The sequence below is a fragment of the Mixophyes fleayi genome, chromosome 1, assembly GCF_038048845.1.
Source record: "Mixophyes fleayi isolate aMixFle1 chromosome 1, aMixFle1.hap1, whole genome shotgun sequence".
In the NCBI taxonomy this organism is placed as follows: domain Eukaryota; kingdom Metazoa; phylum Chordata; class Amphibia; order Anura; family Limnodynastidae; genus Mixophyes; species Mixophyes fleayi.
Window position 1 is genome coordinate 232,003,130 of NC_134402.1, and position 12,225 is coordinate 232,015,354.

General features: G+C 40.1%; 1 protein-coding gene across 4 annotated transcripts in view; it reads left to right on the top strand.

Moving 5' to 3' along the window:
* The window catches only part of EPS15L1 (epidermal growth factor receptor pathway substrate 15 like 1), a 142,236-nt gene that overhangs the window by 87,466 nt on the left and 42,545 nt on the right, over positions 1 to 12,225 (top strand). For all 4 annotated transcript variants that reach the window (XM_075207366.1, XM_075207358.1, XM_075207376.1 and 1 more), the window contains one exon: positions 10,885 to 11,017. In XM_075207366.1, the coding sequence (XP_075063467.1) occupies positions 10,885 to 11,017 (133 nt within the window). The remainder of the gene's footprint in view (positions 1 to 10,884; positions 11,018 to 12,225) is intronic.

Genomic DNA, 12,225 nt, shown 5'->3' on the forward strand with positions numbered 1-12,225 from the left:
TGATAAAAAGAGATACCCTTGCACAGATCAGTAGCTCTGCTTGATGAGAATTTTCCCATCACTGGCAGCATAACCACATACGCACTGCTCCGCTGATTGTAGAGATAAGCTTAACAGGACATGTTTTGATCTTAATTACCATATAGTTTTGCATGAGAATGTCTTTTCAGGCTGCACACAAGATCTTGTTATTGCAGAAAGATTAAAAGAAATGGCAGTTTACAGATTACATTTTATATCTGATGTATTACAGATTATTAGGACAAGTTCAGACAAAAATAATGTCTCCAGGTAATGTGATTTGTTCTCCTTGAAGATTATTAGGACCGGTTCACACAGTGCTGGATTTTCTGTTTGCAAGTATTGACAAATAGACATGAGAATTCCAACATTAACCGTAGTAGATTGTTTTAGAGAATGATTTCCTGACAGCTGATTATACAGGCAGCTTCTCTGACTTTGTGAATGCAGTTTATCAGAGAGAAGAGAGTGCTGGGTTTCAATGTCATGCAGGATGAACTGCTGGCAGCAGATAATCAGGACAGGTTCAGAGATTGGATTTAATTTATGAAGTGGAACTGGAAGCGCCACTTAGGCATAGGGTTTGCATCCCTATGCCTTGATGGCCCATCCAGCACATATACAAGGTGTGCTTCTACTCTTTTCTCTGGAGACCCCTCTGAAAACCAGTTGTGCACCCAGATTTGCGATGTGGCAGATAAATCGGAAAAGAGACTTTACAGCCCAACATTTTACCACTTTAGAAGCACCCATGTCATTAAGATAAACATTTCAGTTCTCCTAAAATACTGCTTGATTCCGTTTCACCTGAATTATTAGAGTGAGGGAACATTGGCACTGTGTAATACATGTGGCCATTTTGTGTTTTGTAGCTTTTTTTTTTTTTTGCACAGTTTGCTTTGAAATGCAACTGGAAAGAGCAAAATCCCAATCTTTGCCAGCTCAGAACTAGTGCATCGTTATCTCACTTTAATAATCACGCACCGCAAAATGAAATTTTGTTATAGCGCTGCTATGCAAAATTAAGGTCTTCTTCATACTTTATAAGGAGCGCCCATACCCTGCATAACTCCTCTGCTTGGTTTTGTTTATGAGATGTGGTTATCTCCTGACTGCAGATTAACAAAGGGAATAAAACAGAGCTGGTTTTCTGTCTAATGCATGATAAGTCCCTTATTACAGATTATCAGGTTAAAATCAGACATTACTCAGTTTCTGTCTAATTTTAAAGGTCATTTAGGAACTGCAACACACCAATAAGCCACAACATTAAAACTATTTACAAGTGAAGGGAATAACATGCATTATCTCGTCACAATGATACCTGTCAAGCATTGGGGTATATTAGGCATCAAATAAAATAGTCAGTTCATGAAGTTGATGTAAGCAGAAAAAATGGAAGCAGAAGAAATGGGCAAACTTAAGGACCTGAGCAACTTTTACAAAGTGCCAAATTGGGATGGCTAGACGACTGGGTCAGAGCATCTCCAAAGCGTCAAGTCTTGTGGGGTGTTCCCAGTATGCAGTGGTTAGTACCTACGAAAAGATGTCCAAAGAAGGACAAGCAGTGAACCGGCAACAGGATCATGGCTGTGTGATGTGCATAGGTAGCAAAAGCTAACCTATCTTATCTAATGCCACAGATGAGCTACTGTGGCACAAGTTGCTGAAAAAGTTAATGCTGACTATGATAGAAAGGTGTCAGAGCACACAGTGCAATTTAGCTTGTTGCGTAACCGCAGACCAGTCTTGGTGGCCATGCTGACCCTTGCCTACTGCCGAAAGTGCCTACAGTGGACACGTAAGTGCTAGAACTGGACTATGGAGCAGTGGAAGAAAGTGGCCTGGTCTGATGAATCACATTTTCATTTACATCAGGTGGACGGCCGGGTGCGTGTGAGTTGCATACCTGGGTAAGAGATGGCATCAGGATGCACTATGGGAAGAAGGCAAGCCGGTGGAGGCAGTGTGATGCTCTGGGCAATGTTTTGCCGGAAAACCTTGTGTCCTGGCATTCAAGTGGATGTTACTTTTACACGTGCCACCTATATAAATCTTGTTGCAGACCAAATACACCCCTTCATGGCAACTGTATACCCCGACTGCAGTGGCCTCTTTCAGCAGGATAATGTGTCCTGCCACACAGCAAAAATTGTTCAGGATTGGTTTGCGAAACATGACATTGAGTTCTTAGTTCTCTTGATCTAAGTCCGATCAAGCATCTTATGGATATGTTGCAATAACAAGTCTGAGCCATAGAGGCATCACCACGCAGCTTACAGGACTTAAAGAATCTGCTGCTAACGTCTTGATGCCAGATACCACAGGACAACTTTAGAGGTCTTGTGGAGTCTATGGCTTGACATGTCAGAGCTGTTCTGGCGGCAACAAGGGGGACCTACACTATTAGGTAGTTGGTTTTAATGTCGTGGCTGATCGGTGTATATACATATATTTCTGTGTGTGCTAATTCACTTTATTGTCTGCCTTGGACATACCAAACAACAAGTCCACATTTCATACTTTTTAATTGCCCCTGTATGTAATAATGCTGTGCAACTTTGCAGGTGCACATGATAGAGAAAAATATCACTTCAAAGTCCATCTTCTTAATTAATTTAAAAATTGACTGCCCCCCTTGATAAAGATAGTTTTAAATGCAAACTCAATATTTATGTATGCACATTGTGAAATACTGGGCACATTCATGCAAAAAGTATGTGCATGATTTCACATAACAATATCTTCACTACACCCCTACATTTTTGCACTTTTGAAAATGACAATGTGTTTTCATGACTGCAGATTTTCAGAATAGGGCTATAGACATTGCCGGGTTTCTTTCTTTTATATAGGTTGATGGTCTCCTGACTGCTAATTATCACGACAGTGTGAGATAATGTTGGGTTTTTATTTGACTGCAGATTATCAGGACAGGATAGAACAAACAGTGCCTCATTTCTGTATACTACTATGTAATCACTTGATCATAGACTCAGGCAGTTTTTATCTTGTCACATATTGTCTTAAATAGCATCTTTGATATGTTGTGTAAAACGTTTGCTGCAGTTGACCTTTTGCGTGTTTTAATATTCTAAAATAATTTTAGCCATGATCCGACATTAATTTGTTCTGTTCTAATGCTTCTCATTGTCGGTTTATTAAATAGTTCCTTGTTGTGCACTGCAATTGGCAATGTTACAGCTTATGAACTATATTTTTTTTTTTCATCACTGGCTTTGTAAACATCATACGGGTTTTAAATAGAGCAACGGGGAAAGGAAAATACTGCATTTTATCCCACATATAAAAGTATCAACCTTTCTAGTCAGATTGTCATTGGTACATGCAAGCAGCTCTTTTTATATTTAGAGGATTGCAATATATAAAGCAACCTTTTGTGTATTGACAAAGGTAGGGGATGATGTGCAGCAACCCACTCATTCCTTCTATCACTTCTCTGCTTTCCAACACTCAGGTACTTTTAAAAAACAAATTACAGAGGAAACCGCTTTGCTTTCACAAACCTCTGTGATCTTTGAGCAAATTTCAACGGCTGCCGGATACTGATTAGAAGCAGGAGAACAGTTTCTCAGTGTGGAATAAGTACAGTTAGTGCAAATGATCAAAATATTGTATTTTGATTTAATTTTATCTGATTGCAGATAAAAAGGCAATAAAATGTATGTAGTTCCTGGACACCTTCAGAGGAACAATTCTAAAACCTGTACAGGAATGAAATCTTAAATCAAAGTTACGATGTAAAAGTGTTTTAGAAACTAAGTGAACAGTGCCTAATATGAGCAGAAATATTGTGAACTGGGACATGAAAGCAAAAATCAATTCTTAGATTTCTATCTATATTGGTGGAAAAGGGGTGGTGAAGTGGTATAACCAGAATGAGTTACACATTGCCTCACCCCCAGCACATTATCCCTTCCCTATTATCATGCCTCCCCATCCTCAGGGGTAAACTGGTCTGGGGGGCATCTGCCCCCCGGGCTGGTCCTTTAGTGTGCTACCTTGGGCAGGGTCACTGGGCTGCCTGCATTTTTTTCCTTCAAAATAGGCTGCTGAGTCAAGTCTTGTTCCCCGGGCTAAAATTTGCTCATCCTCACACCTCAATAAGTCTCTCACTCACATCTCTTCCACACATGTTCCCCCTATCTCCTCCTGTCTGCCGGGGACATCTCTCGTAATTCTTGGTCACATTTTATCGCCACAAAGTGCTCCAGCCCCTTTCTCCATCCCAGATCTCCAGATCTTTCTTCTCCCTGCGCACCTACAACTGCCCCCCCCCCCCCCCCCCCGCCACCCTCATCCACTTCTACCCTGCTCTGTGCTTGCTGGAATGCCAGATCTGTCTGCAGTAAAGCAGCCTCCATGCGATCACTGAAACTTGGCTCTTCTTTCCTTCTCCCATACCTTTAAACCGGGAGGCCAACAAGGCTTCCTACTCTCCCTGCTGCCTCCTCCATGTCATTCCCCTGAGCCCTCATTTTCCTTCTCTTCCTTTGGGACCCACACTGTTCTTTTTCCCTGCTAATCTTCACATCCCCTTGGTTCTTGTTCCCAATTCAATAATAACTTTGCTGCCTAGCTCCCTCACTTGCTATGCTCGGACCTTCCCTTCATCCTGGGAGGCCTCAACATCCTTATTGATAATGCCACAGACACAGTTGCCTCCAAACATGTCTCCCTCACTTCTTCCTTTTGGCCTTTCACAGTGGACCTCCTCTACCACTAACTGTAATGGCCTCTTCATTCATTTCTCCCACATCTGTGACATCTCTGTTTTTTTTCCAACTCACATTTCCTACTTTCTTGCCACAACAATCTTTCGTTCAGCCTCTTTCCACCTCTCACCGCCTTCTGCTCTGCCCCCACCTCAAAACTCCTTGCTCGCCAAGCATCATCTTGATGTCCTCAACCCTGCCACCTTCTCTTAAATTAAAACACTCTTCTTTCCTGTATCTGCCCTGACTTACCCCAACCAGGCTGTTTCCCTTTACAACCACCCATTCCCTCTCACCTCCGCGCTCTCTCCCATCGTCCGCCAGCACCTCATCCACCTCTTCAACCTGTCCCTTTCCATTGGTACTTTCCCCTCATTCTTCCTTATAATATGCTCTTATCTCTCCAACCCTCAAGAAGCCATTTCTCAACCCTGACTCACATTCTAGCTACAGCCTAATCTTTGTCCTCCCTCTTGTCTGCAAATTACTTGAGCAGCGCATCTCTAGCCACCTCACAAGCTTCCTCTCTTCTCACTCCCTCCTTGACCCACTCCAGTTTAGCACCCTCACCTGCAAAGCCTCAGAATCTCCCCACCTCTAGATCTCAAACCTCATCTCACTGTACACTCTCTACCACCCTCTCCATTCTTGTGGCTCATATCTTCACGGATTACCATGTCTCACTCCCACCTCAAAGACCTCTGTTGTGCTGTCAGCTTTGGAACTTGCTCTTACCTCAAAAAAGACTCTCCCCTAGCCTCCACTGTTTTAAATTCTCCCTCAGTCCTCCTCATAACTTCTCCCTCCCTACTCCCACATCCTCCCCTGTATCATCCCCCCTCCCCCTTCTTCTAGATTGAAAGATCTCAGAAACAGCATATGCTCAACACTTTGTGTGTGTGTAGGTGTCCCTCAGCAATTTCTCTAGGGTTAATTCATAAAGGGTCATTGAGGGAAAGGTAAAGGATATTGCTAGGAAACTGATTCAGCATTCGTAAAGTGATATTAATCAGGCTTATACCCACTTTTGCCAGTACCATATCCCTGTAAAAATCAGCAAATCCATACAAGACTTCAATAACTGGCTTACATTCAGAATGCATTATGACTCCACTTGAAATTAAACCCATACCCTCAAAATACTTTAAAGAGGTTACCAGGGTGAGTGACACAGATGTGACCATCATATCTAATGCTACTGGATCTAGGGAATATCTGTGACTGTCACTGACCTGTTATATAAGTCAATATATTGTCTTTTTAAAGTGCTACTCCAACAGCTCTCCAACACAAGCCCATGAAATTATAGAGCTACTAGTAAGGATAGTCAACAATTAAATGACAGTAATGAAGAGTACCTGAGACTGTCGGCAACCCTAGAGGATTCTCCTTTGAAAAGGGAAGGGTTGAGAAATATATGCATTACAGTGGATACAGGTTTGGGGTTTAGAGTACAAATGTTTCACACAAACTGTAGACAAAGCCAAAAGCAAGCCACTTCATAACCTCCCATATGTATGACTACTCAATTTAATTAGATACTTTGAGTGTATCCTAAGAGCAAGACTACTATGATAGCAGATTAATAAATATATTCGTAGCCCTTCTGGGCATAGATCTCGACTGATCATGAATAATAGATGTGATTATCCACTTGTTCCTGGTAGCAATGAAATTGAGTGATAGGTCTCATCTATTTTTTGGTGCCCTCCCTGGTTTCAGAATAAGTATTATGAGACCTTCCAGTCTCAAATGAAGCATTAAATACATGCAACAATCAAGGGTCAGTTCCTCTATATAATATATACCATTCTTCATCCAGACCTATGGATTTATTATTTTTAAAACTGGAAATTGCTTCGGTCCTCTTCCAATTGCAAAGGGTACTCAAGTGTGTGTATATGTATATATGTGTGGGTGTGTATGTGTGTGTGTGTGTGTATATATATATATATATATATATATATATATATATATATATATATATATATATATAAAATTTGTGGAAAGAGCCCGCTACTGCAGAAGCACACGCGAACAACTTCTTCCTTTTTATGGTTCTTTATTGTCAGGATGGTAAATGTTTTGACACCGTATACTTTCACAGCAATTATGGAGACCCTAAACGCTAGCTATACATAAACCAGCTCTCTCTCAGGACCAGCCAGCGTTGGTCTCGGTGAACAAATGGCACAAACAAGCTTTTATACATGAATCTTCTCCCCCAGTCTTAGCTTGATGGACAGGTGACACACCCACCTTCTCTTTAAGAGAAAACGCCCATCACTGGCTCTGTTTCAACCAACAGACACACCCTGTCTGTTTGCTGAGAGGAAGCAGCTTTTAAATCATGTAAGTTAACCAACTTTAAACTACACATAAGTCTTTACTTGGTTTAACCTGAATCTAGGTGCATAACTGCGCCAATGTCTTACTCTGCTTATATGTTTTCTTTACAATATATACACACACACACACACACACTGTATGGACAAAAGTATTTGGCCACACCTTTTAATTATTAAATTGTAGTGTTTCAATCAAACCTGTTCCTATAGGTGTATAAAATCAAGCACCTAGCCATGCAGTTTCCATTTGCAAGCATTTGTGATACAAAATAGGTGGTTCTGAAGACTCAGTGACTTCACGCATGGTACTGTGATATGCCACCTTTTTGCATTAAGACAGTTCCGGAAATTTAATCCCTGCTGGATATTACACTGTCAACTGTAAGTGATATTATTAGAAAGTGGAAGCGTTTAGGGACAACAGCAACTCAGCCGCGTAGTGAAAGACCAGGTAAAATCACAGCGCGGTCAACGACTGCTAAAGCGCATGGTGTGTAAAAGTTGCCAAAGAGTTCCAAACTTCCACTGGCATTAATGTAAGCACAAAAACTGTGTGGCATGAGCTTAATGGAATGGGTTTCCATGGCCGAGCAGCTGCATGCAAGCCTCACATTACCAAGACCAATGTCAAGCGTCGGATGGAGTGGTGTAAAGCACACCGACACTGAACTGTGGAGCAGTGGAAACGTGTTCTGCGGAGTGACGAATCACGCTTCTCTGTTTGGCAGTCAGATGGGAGAGTCTGTGTTTGGAAGGTGCCATGAGAACGTTACCTGCTGGATTGCATTATGCCAACTGTGAAATTTGATGGAGGAGGGATAATGGTATGGGGCTGTTTTTCAGGATTTGGGCTAGGCCCCTTATCTCCAGTGAAGGGCAATCTTAATGCTTCAGCATTCCAAGTCATTTTGGACAATGCTATGCTTCCAACTTTGTGGCAACAGTTTGGGGAAGGCCCTTTCTATTTCAACATGACTGTGACCCAGTGCACAAAGCAAGGACTACAAAGGCATGGTTTGGTGAGTTCTGTGTGAAAGAACTTGACTGGCCCGCACAGAGCCCTGACCTCATTCCTTTTGAACACCCTTAAGATGAACTGGAATGGAGATCGCGAGCCAGGCCTTCTCATCTAACATCAGTGCCTGACCTCATAAATGCTCTACAGAATGAATGGGCACAAATTCCCACAGAAATACTCCCAACATCTAGTGGAAAGCTTTCTAAGAAGATTGGAAGCTGGTGCCACTGCATTAAGGGGACCAACTCCATATTAAAGTATATGTATTTAAATGCAAAGTCATTACAGTCCCTGTCGGTGTAATGGTCAAGAGTCCGAATATTTTGTCCATATAGTGATATATATATCTGCTACACATTTATGGTGGATTTTCTAAGTGATTTATGTAAGGGATGGAAAATATCAGTTAAGCAATACAATTAGACAAGCCTTGAATATCTGAGAATCACCAGAAAAAATCTTCCTCTGCTGTCCCCAGAAATTTCATTAACCATTTTGCTACTCTTAGAGTTCACAGAGAGAGTTCAACTTTTTCTTACACTATTTGGGCATTGATTGCAGACTGGCAGCACTGGTATACTTCCAGGATTTGGGTAATTGAAGGCTCAGATTTTGTCTGCCCTACCTCAAAGGCATTAGATTCTGCAAGCTCTTCAATTGCTCAGACTGGATGACCCATTTGCTTTCTCCAATTTGGCTCCCCTCCGTGAATTTTAACACTTGGCTCTTCAATACCTCCAGTTGCATTCAGCAGCTTAGTTCTCCCTGCTGCTCATCCGGCAGGTGGTCAAAAGTAGTTAATGGTAACTAGGTGGATCAAGTTTTCTTTGGACTTAACAGTTGCTGAGAAGGGAGTACTGTAAGACCAATTAGAAGTTTACTTGGCGAATGTTATACATAGGGGAAAGAAATATTATACTTTGTATAGTGAATGTATTGTTAATTGGCATATATGGCACCTAAAGCAATGGTGGGCAACAGCCGACCTTCAAGAAGGAATTAAATGTGGTTCTTGTCATTTCCTATCTTCATTTTCCTTATAATTCCATGTCAGATATTGATCACAGTTTGTTCATACAATCTGTGGTCCTTGAGTATGTTGTTACTCATAAAAGACGATTATGCTGCATGTTCACTTCATGCTGCTGAACAGATTTCTCTACAAAGACATTGTAGAGCCACTTTTTGGGACTAAGGAGAACTGTGAGGCAACCGGTAAATTTCATGTTGCCCAATTCTGCCCTAGACCAAGTGTTAACAAAACAATGCATAATTTAGAAGCCAGTCAATAAAATTAGAAGCCGTCGGGATATTTCCAGGAGCCTGGGAAAATGATGCTCCATTGACATAAGTAGAAATAACTCCCAAAGTTAGGTGCAAGCAATATTTTTGTTAGGCACATTAGCTATTTGGCCCTGGGGTTCAGCTCTGACCCGTGCAACTGAAAAATAGGTGATCTTAAAATGTTTGCTTTCGCTCATCATCCGTATTAATTGTCATATTTTCAATGTTCTTCTGATATTTACTTACAAGTTGGTAAAGTGAGATCTAGACTACATATGCAGCTGGGTTAACTCATTGTGCATCCCAACTAACATCTGATGATCCCAATCAAATGTTGATCAGGATCTGTGGATCATACACGCTGGCATTTGCAGTATACAAAGTGTAAAACTACCTAAACTGATCAAGTTTGCAGTGTGTATGGACACCTAAAGACTAGCTTCATAGCTATGTGTCTGTTCCAATGCAAGGAAAATTTACCGAAAGACCGCGATCCCTGATGGGATACAATTCAACAGCATAAATAGAAAAGTACATGTTATCGCATGACAAATAAAACCGTCTGGGTTCTGAAATCTCCAGCAATGTTAAGATTTCAGGATGCAGTGATGTGAACTCATTGTGAAGGAGTGCAAATTCTAACATCAGTATTTGAATGTGAAGTAAGAGCTATGGGACTGTAACTAGGATTAGTGGTTGTTGTGATCATTTATTGTAGGATGGTTTTATCATTTACTTTAGCAATAAATTCTTATTTTTTGTGGGTTTGTTGCAGTGTTTATTAAAAGTTATGTATTACTGCATCAGGAGTAGGTTTTAGGTAGATAGTAGAATCTGTGCCAGACACATTTGTTTTCTATTTCTGTTGCTATTTTAAATATATATCTTTATTTTACACCATTGATTTCATTAAGGGAGCAATGTATTAATTTCCTGTTCACATTGTTTCATTGGCAGTGATAATGATTTCTTAGATCAGTGACAGCTAAACAGTGTGTCAGTACATATTTATACATCACTGCTCTGTTAGAAGATGTTTCAAAGAAATTTTAGTTGTAAAAGAGAGGGAGTGAAGACTTGCGGTATGGATGGGTATGCATGATATATTTTAATAGAAAATGAAAACAACTAAAATGTATTTTTATTTTATTTTTTACAATTTTATGATCACTGTTTCATTTTCACACAACTCTGTCAGAAAAATACCATATAGGACAGAATTGTCAGCAGATCTGTCACATCATGTTAAAAATTGAGGACCTCTGACTTGCATGCTATTTCATTTTTGTCCATCAGTTAAGTGTAACACATACATTTACCAACTTTATTTTTCCCCTCTTCAATATAAAGGACAAACTTACACTTAATATAAATATCTTCTGCCTGCATACTGATTCCGCCTTAACTTTTAGCATAAGTGATGTTTGAATGCCTGAGATTTCTGCCACTTTAACCTTCCTCCAATCATTTTTTTCAGCACCAAACTCCTGATCCCTTTGCTGCCACTTTTCCAAGTTCTGGGTTTTCTGAAGACCCTTTTAAAAGCAAGCACGATATGCCAGCACTGCCTCCTAAGAGAAGTGTCCCACCACGGCCAAAGCCTCCAAGTGGTAAGTTGGTAAAGATACATCTGCACATTATCTGACATATCATATGATTTCACTATCAATTCTGTATGCATTAAGATTGCAATGCTGACTAAATTGGTGATTAAACAACATGTAATATACACACAGGGAATGAAAGGTTTTCATTTAATACAGTGTGGAATGAATTCATAGTTATATAAAAAAAATATCAGGATACATGCAACGCGAATATCAGTAAGTCCATCATTCACTACGAGAACTGTTGAATAAGAAATAAAGAGGGATCCTTCTGGAGAAGGAATGAGTAGATTAATGGAGTAAAAAAGTATCCTCTACACTTATAATCATAAAAAATGTACTACAAAATCTATCTGGTATTAGATAGGTAAAACCATAGAATCATTTCAAACAATTAGGTGAAAGTGTTATACCTTTATCATACTCAATTAGGACTCATGCCATTGTTTCTGGTTTGTTTACATATTTTTTAATTGAGATAAATAACATATAGCATTTTTAATTTAGTTTGTGTATTGGCTCGAATCTGCGTCCAAATGGGTTTTGGTTTTTTTTGTTTTGTTTTAAAATGGAAAGTGTAAAAATAGTTATAAACCAAACTCACGTGGAGATATTTGAGAGGCAGTGCTTCTCTTTGTGGAAGTGCCTGTGTTCTGCTTTTGGATGTGCAGAAAAAATGTAGGGGAGGCGGAAGCTTAAAGAAATGATTGATTATGAACAAGGACAGGGACTTGCTCTACTAATATATGTCAATCATTACTACACCTTATATTCAGGGGTTACTAACATTTCAATCTTGATGGAAATTTACATCCAGTGATATAGGCAATTTATATTTTACTACATTTTTCACGTGATACCACTTAGTAAATTATTTGATAGAGCAGTTTAAAAATTAGATGGCAATTTGAACTTTAGCTACCTAAAACTAAAGACTAACAGGAAAGTTATTTATTAAACTCCCGTTAAACTTCAAGCTCTTCCCAGTAAAAGTGATCATTTAATAGCCCCCGATCAACCTTATTAGATAATAGCCAGCTGCCAACTGACAAGGGGCTCTTTTGAGCTGCCATAAACAGTGGAAGATGAGTCACCTGGGTTAGCAATTCTGCCTCACAGTGCTGGGGTCATGAGTTCATGAGTTCAAATTCCAACCATGGCCTTATCTGTGTGGAGTTTGTATGTTCTCCCTGTGTTTGTGGGGTTTCCTC